The sequence below is a fragment of the Stegostoma tigrinum genome, chromosome 18, assembly GCF_030684315.1.
Source record: "Stegostoma tigrinum isolate sSteTig4 chromosome 18, sSteTig4.hap1, whole genome shotgun sequence".
Lineage (NCBI taxonomy): Eukaryota > Metazoa > Chordata > Chondrichthyes > Orectolobiformes > Stegostomatidae > Stegostoma > Stegostoma tigrinum.
This window is the reverse complement of record NC_081371.1, coordinates 50827777-50842405: the sequence shown is the minus strand read 5'-3', so window position 1 is coordinate 50842405 and position 14629 is coordinate 50827777. Positions and strand designations below refer to the sequence as shown.

Here is a 14629-nt window from a genome sequence, read left to right as displayed (position 1 = left end):
ATCTCCCCTATACCTTCCTCCAATCACCTTGAAATTATGACCCCTCATAATAGTCATTTCCACCCTGGGAAAAAGTCTCTGACTATCCACTCTATCTATGCCTCTCATCGTCCCCTGTACACCTCTATCAAGTCATCTCTCATCCTTCTTAGCTCCAAAGAGAAACCCCCTAGCTCCCTCAACCTTTCCTCATAAAACCTGCCCTCCAGTCTAGGCAGCATTCTGGTAAGAACTCCTTAAAACTCATCTCTTTGAACTATAAACATTTGGCTGTCAGTGCTACTTATATGGCCTGATGTAAAGCATCATTTGGTAACACTATTGTGGAAAGCGTCAGGGCATGTATTGTTAAATGTATTGTCTAAATGCAAGCTGTTCTATTGCATTGGATAGTGTATGAGAGAGGGAATGAACTTACATTAATATAGCACCATAAACAACCAGTCAGTTTGTACGTTTATTTACAATCTGGCTATTAATGTAATGTAAGAATTGTGGCAACCAATTTTTTGCAAACACCACTTTCCCCCAAGCAAAAATTTTCCAAAGGTGTTAGCTGAGGGATATATTTGGTCAGGACACTGAGGGAAGTCCCTAGCTCTTTTTCAAAAATTGTTTGGGGATCTTTTGCATCCACCTACCTTCCCCAGCCCCACCCCTCCTCTCTCTATTTACGTCAGAGCTCCCCTACCCCATTTCAGAAGAAGGGTCCCGATCCAAAATGTCAACTTTCCTGCTCCTCTGATGCTGCCTGGCACACTGTGCTCCTCCAGCTCCACACAGTGTTGTGAAGTGACACTATCTTGTGCTGCTCCTGGACTCTGTGAATCTGGCTTCACATTAGCAGAACGAATGTAATGCCAGCCAATAATGTGGGGTCCAGCCTTAAGTAAACTTGTGGGTGACCCCAAAATGACATTACTTTGTACTCAAGACTATTAACAACATCAGACAATTATGCAGAGATAAAAATTCACACACCACTTAAACAGTGTCCAGCTCAATATGCTACACATTGGTCCTTGAGTTGATTTTCTAACTAAGAATAGACACTGAAGTAAAATGTGCCCCACAAATATTACTTTTCATAGATACAATTTTGATATGTGATGTTCTTACTGTAACATATCCTGGTATAGTACTTACCCTCGTCACACTTAGTTCCTGTGTAGCCTGAATAACACATGCAAGTACCATCGCCTGCAATTCCACTGTTGCAGTCTCCGTGAACACATTCACACTCTGCAAAAGGAAGAGATCGATGTCCTTTGAAATCACAGAGATAGAAGCAATATTTTATAGCTTTTATGACATTTCTCACTCTAATATTACATTAATTAATTATAGTCAGAGTGGACAGATTAGACAGCCAGAGACGTTTTCCTTGGGTGGAGGTAACTTTTATGAGGGGGCACAGTTTTAAAGTGAATGGAGGTAGATATGGGGGAGACCTCAGAGGTAGGTTCTTTACTCAGACAGTGGTAAGGGCATGGAATGCATTGCCAGAGAGGGTAGTGGAGTCGGCCTCATTAGGGACATTTAAGCAGCTATTAGATAGGCATATGGATGATACTATAAGGCAGGGGTGGAGGTTAGATAGACCTTAGGTTTCAGGTAATAGTTCGGCACAACATTGTGGGCTGAAGGGCCTGTACTGTGCTGTACTGTTCTGTGTTCTACTGTCTCTTGAATATTAACAGTGATTAACTTTATGCCACTCTGAACCCCTGAAGACACTCAAAGGGACTGAAGAAACAGATGCAAAAACCACGTGTTAGAACATAGACCATAGAACATAGAACTGTATAACACAGTAATGGGCATTTTGGCCTGTGTATTGTATAAAGCATGATGCCAAGTTAAACTAATCCCTTCTGCCTGTCCTTGGTCCATATCCTTCCATTCCTTGCATATTCATGTGCTTATCTAAAAGCCCTTTAAATGCTCCTATTGTATCTGCCTCCACTACAACCCCTGGCAGTACATTCCTGACCCCTACTACTCTCTGCATAAAAAACTCCCTCACATCTGCTTTGAATTCTCACCCAACTCCCAACCTTAAGTGCATACCCCCATGTATTGAGTAAAAGATTCTGACCATCAACTCTTTCTATGCATCTCATAATTTTATAGACCTCTATCAAGTACCCCCCTTAGCCTCCACTGCTCAAGAGAAAACAACCCTAGCTTCTCCTTTTAGCTCATGCCTTCTAATCCAGACAGCATCCTGGTACATCAGCTTTTGTGCTCCTGAGATGCTGCTTGGCCTGCTGTGTTCATCCAGCCTCACATTTTATTATCACAGCATCCTGGTAAACCTGTTTTGAACCCTCTGCAAAGCCTTCACATCCTTCCTGTAATGTGGTGACCAGAATTGAAGACAATAATCTAAGTTAAATCCTAACTCTTGTACTTAATTCCCTGACCAATAAAGGCAAGCATGCCACATGCCTTCGTTGCCACTCTGTCTACCTGTGTGGCCACTTTCAGGGAGCTATGGACTTGAACCCCAAGATCCTTCTGTACATCAATGCTGTTCAGAGCCCTGCCATTAACTGTATACTTTTCCTTAACATTTGATCTCCTTAAATACAACACCTCACACCTACCCAGATTAAACTTCATCTGTCATTTCTCTGCCCATATTTGTGACTGATCTATCTCCTGCTGTATCCTTCTACACTATACACAAATCCACAGCCTCCCCATAAATCCTATCCCTAAGAATTCTTCTCAACAGCTTCCCAATCAGTGATGTGAGACTCACTGGTCTATAGTTTCTTGGATTACCCCTATTTTCCTTCTTGAACAGATGAACAACATTAATGACTTGCCAGTCCTCCAGGCCCACTCCAGTGGCTAGTGAGGATACAAAGGTCATGATCAATGCCTCTCCTCTCTTGCCTTTTTTAAAAACCTGGAGTAGATACCATTGGGCCCTGGAGATTTATCCACCTTTAACGCTCTTCAAAATATTTAACGCCACTTCTTTCCTGATCTGAAAATGCCCAAGCATATTAGCGTGCTCCACACTAATCTCACTATACCCCATTTCTTGTCCTGGGTGAATATTGATGCAAAGTACGCATTTAGGATCTCACCCACATTCTCCGTCTCCAAGGCCATGTTCCCTCCCTTGTCAGGGAATGGTCCTAGCTTCTCCCTAGTTATCATCTTGTTTTTAAAATATCTATAGAATGCCTTGGGATTCTTTTTAACCCTACTTACCAAGGTCATTTCATGGCCCCTTCTTGTTCTCCTAATTCCCTACTTCAGTACATTCCTGGTTTCCTTGTATTCTTCACAGGCCCTGCCTGATTTTAGCTTCCTGAACCTAACATATGTTTCTTTTCTCCTTTTGACTAAATTCAAAACCTCCCTCATTATCCAAGGGTCCCTTACTATGCTATCCTTATCCTTCCTCCTTATTGGAACATGCCGGTCTTGAACTCTCCACTGCAGGTCATTAAACAGTTCCCATGTGTCAAATGTGGACTTGCCTGATAACAGCTCCTCTTAATTAACACTCCTGCCTAACACTGGCGTAATTTGCCCCGCCCAAATTTAGTACCTTTCCACAAGGTCCTGAACTATTCTTGTTCATAGCTAACTTTAAGGATTTGTGATCACTGTTTCCAAAATGCTGTACACTGAAAGGTCAGTCACCTGGCCACGCTCATTAGCCAATACAAGGGCTATCCACATACTGTTTCATGAAACTCTCTTGGATGGGTTTAACAAGTTCTATACACCTAAGCCTCTTGCTCTAAGGGAGTTCCAGTCAATATTGGCGAAGGTAAAGTCACCATGATGACAACTCAGTTTTTATTGCATCTTTCCATAAGCTGCCTACATATATATATTCCTCAATGTCTCAGTGGCTGTTGGGAGTGTCTATAGTCTATCAGGATGATTGCACCCAAATTATTTTTGAGGCCTGCCCACATTGTTGATAAGTCCTTGATATTAGACTACTTCTGGAGCAGGTAAAGAATCCCCCATCAGCATCGGTTAGCTTGGTCTAATAGTGGGGTTTCAACCTCTGCTTGGTCATATTTATGGTGATTACATTATTATGGTGATTCCCACCTCAGGTCGCCCAGCCGAGCACATCCATTCTTAGTCCTCTTGCATGTCCAATCTCACATTGCCCTGCCTCCTCACAGCTCATCAGCAAATTAGCCTGTTTTCTAAGGGCCTACTATATTCCTCCAAGTGTTACTTGCAACAATGTTCAGCAGATTTATGATCAATTCCTGGAAATCGCTGGAGAGTTGACATCTGAATCTTGTAAAGGCATGAGGCCTACAGAAGGTCTCAAAAGGGATTGACATTAGCTCACAATTTGCCTGTCAAGGTCACATAAAAAAATTACAAGTGATGTTTCACTTGAGGCAAATGAATTGTTTGAGGAAGAACTCTCCAAATGGAATTTAATGGAATTTAATCTGAAACAGGCTGGAATGAGGCTTGCTCTGGACACTGTTCTCAATCTCATACATGGGGATAATTGGAAACATATTGTCTCACAGCTCAGAAATTCCAGTGTACCATGGTTACTTTTGAGGGTCAAGTCATGACACCTATGCTCCAATGAGGCCCATTACAAACTTTCAGTCTCAAGGTTGGGACAAAGAGGAAGGTTTGCACTCACTGGATGTCTCAAAGCACTTCTGAAGCACCGTTACAGTTTGCAGGAAGTATCACAGACCATTTGTGCACAGAGTGATCCCATAAACCGCAAAATGTGGCAGTGAACAGATCATTTAATTGAGGGGTAAATGCTGGCCAGGACATTGAGGATAGCTCCATTGCTTTTCATTAGATACAGCCAGGGAATCTTTTATATCCTCCTGAGGAGGCAGTCAGTGCATCAGTGAAAGACAGCCCCTCGACCACACTGTCAGTGTTACACTGCAGTGCCACTGTTGATTGTTACATTCAAGGCCTGAATTGGGATTTGGTCTCAGAACTTAACATTCATAAAATGCCATCAACCACACCACATCTGACACATCCAGCAATTCCACATTCTGGACCTGATATTCGATCTGCATTGTCACTTGTACATGCTCTGTACCTATCTTCTATATCTTTACTGGTTCCATCATCATTTTGCCATGCACTATCAGTTTGTCATTCAATTATACTCTCCAGCATCTTCATAGTCCTTCCTTTTTGCTCTTTCCTCCCCTCACTTTATCATTCTTTTTAAACTTGTTACCTGTCTTACTGAAAACTGTCTTTTACTTGCTGAATATTCCCAACATTTTCTGTGTTTATATATTATGAACATTTATTACTTTTCATGTTTAGATTGCTACTTGAGGCACTGAGCTCAAAGACTAGGAATTCTGTAGTAACTGACTCATCCCCATCATCTATAAGGCACAAGTCAGGAGTATGATGGCATGCTCCTTATTTGCCTGGATGAGTGCCACTCCAACAACACTCAAGAAGCTTGACATCTTCCTAGACAAAGCTGCTGTTTGGTAGGTACCTACCCACTAGCTCAAGTATTCAGACCCTCCACAGCAAATGCACAGTAGTAATAGTGTTTACCATCTATCTACAAGATGTGCTGCAAAATTTGAACAAGGTTTCTTCAGCACCTTGTAAAGCCATGACCACTACCGCCCAGACTGACAAGGGCTGCAGATGCAAGAGAATATGTTCACACGCACGTTCCGTTTCGTACCAATCACCAAAGTGATTTGGAAATATATCACTGTTCCTTCGTTGTCACTGTTTCAACATTCTGGAACTCCCTCCCAAGCTGCACTACCCACACACACATGGACCACAGCTGTTCAAGAAGGCAGCTCACCACCACCTACTCAAGGACAGCTAGAAATTGGTAATATAGCCTGGCCATGCCAGTGATGCCCACATCCCAAGAACAAATGAAAAAATGCATAAAACCTTATATCTCACCAGAAGCACAGTCGGGTCCATATGAGGTCTCTTTGGCACACTTCTCACACGCTACTCCCGCAAAGCCATCCTGCAATAATTAATATCAAAATGTTGGATATTTGTAAGGCAGGAACATTTAATGTTGAACAATAGTTAATAATTGTAGTATTTGTAACTGATAAGATAATTGGAGTCAGTGAACAGATCAATTTCTTTCAAACCTGAGTTCCCAGTGTGGGTCTCTGCTTTTGCATTGATGGCTGACAAGTAATGGAATGTGTAAGGTCATCAAAATTCGAGGCAAGTCTCATGAAAAACAATGATTGTTGTTGAAAACACTCAATGAAACATGTCAAAACAGGAAGCTGGACTTGGTTTTAAATGGCTCCTTAAAACTTGGTGACCCTTGCAAATTCATTCAGATCTCAGTAAGGTACTTAGTCACTTCCTCCAACCCTCACCCACTGTTTAATGTATAAACCATTGTATGGAGCACTGATCACAATTGACTGTTCGGGGTCAGTTGGTCTGAACACTAACAAACACGTTAAATTCCATAGAATTCACTTAGATACGGTCCATTCAGCTCAGCATTTACAGTTCACATGAACTGCACCCCTCCCTTTTCATCTAACCCTATCTGTTGAACGTTCTATTCCTTTCTCCCTCATATACTTATTTAACCTTCCCTAAACAAACCGCTATTATTCGGCTGAAACACTCCTTGTGGTAGTGAGTTCCATTTTCTCATGACTGATTGCAAAAAGAAGCTTGCCCTGAATTCCATATTGGATTTATTACTGACTCACAATGGATAGGAGGTCTTGTGGCACCATAGGCAGCATCCCAGCTCCTATGATGGAAGTTATATGTTCAAATCCTGTCCCAGGGCCCAACGATGTGGCAAACAGTTTAATTATCAGCAATGGCAGGTGGGTCAACTGTTTGATGGAAAGAATATTGAAGTCTCTACTGTTACTATCCATTGCTCCAGACTACAACATCCAGGCAATTAGGAAAGCTAATGGTGTACTCGACTTCAAAGCGACAGGATTTGAATTTCGGAGTAAGGATGTCTTGCTGCAGTTATATAGGGTGTTGGTGAGGCCTCAACTTGAGTATTGTGTGTAGTTTTGGACTCCTAATCTGAGGAAGAACATTCTTGCTATTGAGGGAGTCAGCAAAGGTTTCGTCCCTGATTCCCAGGATGGCAGCACTGACATATGAAGCAAGATTGGATCGACTGGGCTTGTACTCAAAGGAATTTAGAAGAATGAGAGGGGATCTCATAGGAACATATAACATCCTGATGAGACAGGGCAGGTTAGAGGCAGGAAGAATGTTCCCAATGTTGGGGAAGTCCAGAACTAGGGGTCACAGTCGAAGAATAAGGGGTGAGCCATTGAGGACTGAGATGAGGAAGAATTTCTTCACTCACAGAGTTCTGAACCTGTGTAATTCTCTACTACAGGAAGCTGTTGAGGCCAGCTTGTTAGATACATTCAAGAGGGAGCTGGACATGGCCCTTGCAGCCAGAGGAATCAAGGACAGAAAGTTGGATACTGAGATTGCATGATCATCCATGATCATATTGAATGGTGGTGCACACTTGAAGGGCTGAATGGCCTACACTTGCTCCTATTTTCTATGTTTCTATCCACGGAAAAGTATATATTGCCAGAGCAACCTAGGGTCTCTGAGTAAGCTGTGGCACATCACTAGCTCATGCTTAAAGTACCAGGTTTTGGACTCCCTCAAGAAACGCCAGCATCGTCTCTACATTGACTCTATCAAAACCTCCCATAATTTAAAAAAAATTCTATTAGTCTTCCCTTTTCTGGATGAAAGAATGTCAGTTTGTCTAATCGGTGTAATCTACCAGTCCTATAAGATATTTGAAAATGTCTTCTCACAGCTTCTTCAGTTCCCAACAAAAACAAAGTTGCTGGAAAAGCTCAGCAGGTCTGGCAGCATCTGTGAAGGAGAAAACAGAGTTAATGTTTCGGGTCCGGAGACCTTTCCTCAGGGTCCCCAGTTCTCAGAAAGGGTCAGCAGACCCGAAACGCAACTCTGTTTTCTCCTTCACAGATGCTGCCAGACCTGCTGAACTTTTCCAGCAACTTTGTTTTTGTTCCTGGTTTACGGCATCCGCGGTTCTTTTGGTTTTTGTTAGTTTCCCCTTATCTTTCACGATCATGTGGAGAGCAGAAGTGTGCCTCATCTTGGGCATTCTTGTCTAGGATCCTCATGTACAAAGGATCAAACATAGTTGAACATTTCCTTCATGGATCTCTTGGTTCCATGAGCACAGTGATTGGGAAAAGGGCTTGGATCATGGAATTGCCATTCACTGACTGAGTATTTCTGAGATGTCTGCGGGTGCTGTGGGGAGTGCCTGGGTGGACCTGCATCACTGAGATGTGGGTCAGGATGGCTGAAGGGAAGGTGCTGCATTAGAATTCCTATCTTCCTATCACATTTCTTGATCACCTTGGCTGGGGCTCTTTGTACCTTCACTATCCCGCAGTGCTGTACCAACCAGGAGTCCCACGATAGGGTTCCAAAGGGGAGTCAAAACTTTTCTAACCCAGTTCACCTACGTTTATAATCACCTTCCCCTAACTCACTCTCTTCAACATGATGAAGATGAACTGATGCCAGTTTCCAAAGTTTGCCATTAATAATGCTAGAGTCTAGGGACCCACGGTGGAGCCTCACCATGCCAACAGCGATGGAGCAATAATGGAGAATGAAATTGAACAGAAGAATATTGTGAGTTGTATGGCAATTGGTGTGATGACGGTGATGAAGTAGCTTAGCATTGTGACTGTGGTATTAACCATTTGCTGCTGTCTTTAGAATAAAAAGGAACATTGGACAACCTTCGCTGTCACACAAACAGCTCTACATGGTGTTGTTGAGGCTGCACCTGGAGTACAGTATAAAGTTGTGGTCACTGTATTTAAGAAAGGGTGTGCTGTTATTGGAGGCTTTTCAAAAGAGATTCACTACGAAGATTGCTTGGATGAAGGGATTGACTTAGCAAGAATCAGTTAAACAGCTGAGGCCTTTATTCATTAGAGTTTGTAAGAATGAGGGTTGGCCATATTGAAACAGATCATATTCTGAAGAGTGATAATGGGAACTGCAGATGTTGGAGAATCCAAGATAATAAAATGTGAGGCTGGATGCTTCGGGCCTAGAATGATGAAGGGTCTAGGCCTGAAACATCAGCTTTTGTGCTTCTGAGATGCTGCTGGGCCTGCTGTGTTCATCCAGCTTCACATTTTATTATCTCATATTCTGAAGAGGTTTAACAGGGTAGATGTTAAGAAGGTGTTTCTGCTAGTGAAGCAATCTTGAGCCAGGGGATATAGCTGAAGAATAATGAGAAGTTCATTTAAAACTGAGAAGTGAAGGAATTTAGTCTCCCAGAGGGTAGTGAATGTCTAGAATTCTGTATGCCAAAGAACTGTGGAAGCTAGGTCACTGGGAGTCACAAAGCAGAAAGTAAATTTTTTGAAATATCAGGGAGATGGGCTGCGAGGAGGTGCAAGAGATAGGAATAGAAGCCTTTGGCAGAATTTTATAGAAGGCTGGGGCTGGCTTGGGAGTCCACCTGGCCAACTTCAGCTTCTTTCTCTCATGTTGTTTTGTCCTTACCAGTTAACATTCCAACCTACCATGCAATTACACATGCCGGTCCCTCCCATACCATCGACGCACACTCCTTTCCTTCTACAAGGGGATGCTGCTCCTCCTGGGCATTCTGTAATCATATGAAATCTTGTATCAGAGCACTATATAGAATTACATTCAGCCTACAACTGAGAAACAGGCCATTCAGGTCAACGGGCCCATGCTGTTTTTTCTTCATTCATTCGTGGGACATGGGTGTCACTGGCTGGGCCAGCATTCATTGTCTGTCCCTAATTGCCCATGAGAAGGTGATGGTGAGACGCTTCTCGAACTGCTGTGGTACTAGTAGACCCACAATGCCCTTAAGGTGGGAATTCCAGGATTTTGACCTCGCAACAGTGAAGGAACAGCAATACATTTCCACATCAGGATGGTGAGTGGCTTGGAGGGAATCTTGTAGCTAGTGGTGTTCCCATGTATCTGCTGCCCTTGTCCTTCTAGATGGAAGTATTTATAGGTTTGGAAGGTGCTGTCTAAGGATCTTTGATGAATTTCTGCAGCCTTATAGATTGTACACACTGCTGCTACCGAGCATCGGTGGTGCAGGGAATGGACACTAGTGGATGTGATGCCAATCAAACGGGCTGCTTTGCCCTGGATGATGTCAAGTTCCTTCCCATTACTTTACCAAAACTATCAGTGTGACTGTTCTGTTCCTTTCCCCCTCACACAACTTCCCCTTGAATGTATTTATAGGTAATCAATCACCTTACTCCCTGTTATTTCGAGTTCAACATTCCTACCAGCCTCTGGGTGAAGAAATTTCTCCTTGATTCCCCACCAAATTTATCAGTCATTATTTAATGTTTATGGGCATGTATTTTTGGATATCTCCAACAGGTTTATGCAGCTCAATGTTAAACGGCTTGCATACTATTGAAAATATAATTAACATTTAGTTAATTGATTGATTTGATTTATTGTCAGATGTACTTAAGTTCAGTGAAAAGCTTTACTTGCCAGCACTGCAGGCAGATCATAGTAAGCAAGGCCATACAGATCATAATGTGAAATTAACTTGAGCAAAGTGAGGAATACAGGCTACACCACCTAGAATGTATGCGAAGCATGATCAATATTAACAAGATCAATGAACCTTTGGGTAAAACAATAATTTATAAATGGTAGTTATTACAAGGTTGATACCTGTAGAATGTACACAGACTACAATGCAGATTTCTAATTAAATCCTCAAGTTCCTCTGGAAGTTTGCAAATATTGCAGATCTTCGCAGCTGACCGTAAGACTTTGCAATATTCACCTTTGAGAAATCTTGAAAGTATGAGGAAAATTTACATTACAAAGAAAACTGAATTAATGTAGAGTTGGATTTCAACCCCATTTCAGAGCTTTGAACATATAATATAGGCTACTTTCTCAGTGCAGTAGTAAAGTCTATGTCTGTCTGTCTGTCTATCTATCCATCAATCTCTCCACATGTCTACATGGATGGCATGGTAGCTCAGAAGACAGTACCACTGCCTCACAGCTGCAGGGACCCAGGTCTGATTCCAGTCTCAGGTGACTGTCTGTGGGGAGTTTGCACATTCTCCCTGTGTCTGTGGGGATTTCTGCTGTGACATCCAGTTTCCTCCGACAGTTCAAAGATGTGCTGGTTGGGTGGATAGGCCATGCTAAATCACCCACAGTGTCCCGAGATGTGTAAATTAGGTGGATTAGCTGTGGGAAATGCATGGATAGGATACAGGGTCTGATGTTCTTTGCAGAATTGCTGCAGACTTGTTGGGCCAAATGGCCTGCTTCCACACTAGGAATTCCATCTACATTCTTCACTAGTTTCCAAGAATGTAGAAAAATTATCAAAGCAAAAGAATTAACAAGCATCCAACTTGGTCAAAGAAATGCATCTAAGGGAAACATATATTGCTTTCCAGCATTTCTCACTAAAGTTATGGCAGATGAATGAACAAGACTCTCCTGAAACGCATTATGTCCATTTTTTCCTTTCAGATAAACTTTATGGCCCACTTCTGTGACCAAGGTTTTGGTCAGTCTTCCTACTGTTTCTCTTTACCTCAATATGCATGTGGTTCGGACCACTCCTCGTGCATAAGCCCTGAGAAAATTTTTTTCCCGTTAACTCCCGAACATATGTGATAGGTTGTTTAATAACAAAACCGAAATTTCAGTTCTCGCTCGAAAGATTGCATACGAAATAGATGAGCAGTGAACAATTTAAACTGTCTGATATAAATGAGATATCGCAGTGCTGAGAATGTGTTAACAATCCTTTCTAAATCAAGTGAACCTGCTTTGTATCCCATACTAGAGACTTTCTTATCAAGTTTGGGGGCACCCAGATTGGCAATAGGCTGACGCAGCTTGAGTTACTGCAGGAATTTTTCTGATTCATTCATCCTGTACTCTTTGCTCCTTTCTTGTCATCACTTTCAGCAGTTCTATCAAGAGGAAGAATCTTTATCCTTAATTTGCCACTTTAAAAGCCTCCTTATCAGTGATTTACCACTTCCCGCAAAAGCCTTACCAATTATATGACCTCTCAGTTATTCCTGTTCTCATGTTTTGTCAAAGATAAGGAACACAGTATTGCGTAAACTTTCTCACAAAATGTCACCATCATCACTTTCTTAGTTTTTGTATTTGCCCAATGTGTGGTTCTGTCCTCTATGCAGTGGCCCGAAGCCTCACAATAAGGGCAGTAAGTACAACTTGCAATGCCCCCTCCAGAGAGATCAAATCTACTTAAACATCTGTTTCGCACTCAACAACATAAATTGCATTGATACAGCACATCTTTGCCATTGTTGACTGTCCTATATTGCTGCTTGAATTGAGTGGGATGAGCTTTTAGAAAAGGCATTTTAGTCTAGCAGATAAGAAGCCAATTCAAATGGCTAATACTGGGTGGCATGCTGGCACAATGGTTAGTACAGCTGCCTCACAGTGCCAGGGACCCAGGTTTGATTCCAGCCTTGGACAAGCGTCTGTGTAGAGTTTACACATTGTTTCCTGCATGTTTTTCCTCCAGGTGTTCCAGTTTTCTCCCACAGTCCAAAGGTATGCAGGCCAGATGGTTTGGCCATGTTAAAGTGTCCAGGGATATGCAGACTAGGTGGGTTGGGTCAGGGAAGACTAGATGGGCCAAGTGGCCTCTCTCTGCACTGTAGGGATTCTATATTAAGAGCAGTTGTTTCATTGTAATGAATACAGAATAATGAGAATGCTAATTTAAAATATGAGTGGGGGGGTGTTGTGTGTCAGGTTTTGAGCTCAGACATAATGCTGTGGTGACAGCACATGCCCATGGTATGCAGCGTGTCATTGGGTCCAAGCTGCTTTTGGGCCAACAGGCAAGACAGGAAGGAAGGTGAAGTGGACTCCTACCCCATTGTAGGTACAGGATAGCCCTGTTCCCCTGGAACTCCTCAACCAACACCTTCGGCTCCATGTCCATGAATGTGTGTGGCCTCGCTGTCTCTCCCTGAGCCATCCTGAAGCATACTTCTGAGTACACCATTGCACTCCACACGTTGGTGGGAGTGGGTGCATAGAATGCACATATTTGGCTCCATAAAAATTGAATCTAACCTGTAGTGAGTGCCCGAGAGAAAGAAAAGGTGCAGTTTCTATGTAATGCCTTTCATAACCTCCAGAATTTTCTGCTGTATTATTGCATAGACTCCAGAGTAGAAAAGGAGTATAGCTTTAAGACAGTTACATAATGTCACAACATGTGATGCTCCATTACAAAGGTCCTCAATTCTTGTAACTCCCTGCTCAGTGTGATGGAGTCAGTGTAATATATTCAGTTAGTTATGTGCGTGTAATGAGACAGTAATATCAAGTAAGCATGGAACCCAGACTGCCTTTCAGTCTGACATATCATTACAGTGTAAATAGTTAGTGTTGTTAACAAACTTCAAGGCTTCTGTCTCCACAAGAACCCAGTCTTACACAGCAGCCATTTCATGGACAGCAAGCTCCCACAAAAACAAAATGAGATAATAACAAATAGTCAATTTTTGCAATGTTGGTATAGGGATAAGTATTTGCCAAGAGTCTGAGGATAACCCTCTTGCTCATCTTCCAAATGTTGCCATGAGATCTTTACACCCATCTCAGAAGGAAGAGCAACCTCAATTTTAACGTCACGCTTTAAAAGCAACATCTTGAAAATGCAGCTCTCATTCAGTAGCGCCAGTCTAGGGTTTTATTCTCTAGTTATGGCATAGGACTTTGAACGAATACCTACTGATTGAGGGTTGAGAATAAAGCTGACTGAGTTAACTCAGCCGATAACTTCCTTGCATGTTTCTGGTTACCTCCTGCTAGTTCTTTCAAATCATTACAATTGTATTTAATCCAAAAATAAGATGTTTTTTCACTAATGGGATGGGGGCACCACCAGCAAGCCAAGCATTTGTTGTCCATTCCTAAATGCTCTTTGATCTGAGTGGCTTACTTGGGCAAACAGGGCTAATCGCTAGAGGCACATGTAGGCCCAGGCAGGTAAAGATATAACATTGGGTTTTACAAGCAGCAACGATAGTTTCATGATCATCATTTCCAAAATTAACTTCAGATTCGGGATTTTATTCATTCCATTTAAGTTCCACCAGCTACCACAGTGGTATTTGAACTCATGTCCACAGAGCAGTGGGCTCATTATTTCTGGCATATTAGCATAGTGATATATCACTATACCACTATGTCCGAAACCCAGACATTCAAACAACTTCATATGTCAATGATTTAGATGAGGGAGCTAAATGAAATGAAGTATGAAGAGAGACTTGATTAGTTAGAGGGCCATACAGGGGACCCCCAACTTACAAATGTTCGTCCTTATGAGCAATCCCATATGGGGGTGTAATTTTAAAGACCGACATGTGAACATTTTGCGCATTTGAGAACAGCTACTTTCCATTGTCCTGCATTGCATTCTGGCTTGCCAGCAAATTAACTTGTGATGGACTTAAGAATAGAACCCATTCATGACCCAGGGACAGCTGGTATTCACTGAGAAACTTAT

General features: G+C 42.3%; 1 protein-coding gene across 4 annotated transcripts in view; it reads right to left on the bottom strand.

Annotated features, from left to right (window-relative positions):
- The window catches only part of stab2 (stabilin 2), a 181108-nt gene that overhangs the window by 152421 nt on the left and 14058 nt on the right, over positions 1-14629 (bottom strand). For all 4 annotated transcript variants that reach the window (XM_048549535.2, XM_048549536.2, XM_059652530.1 and 1 more), the window contains 3 exons: positions 9600-9685; positions 5935-6004; positions 1147-1242 (listed from right to left, as the gene is read on the bottom strand). In XM_048549535.2, coding sequence (XP_048405492.1) covers positions 1147-1242; positions 5935-6004; positions 9600-9685 — 252 coding nt within the window. The remainder of the gene's footprint in view (positions 1-1146; positions 1243-5934; positions 6005-9599; positions 9686-14629) is intronic.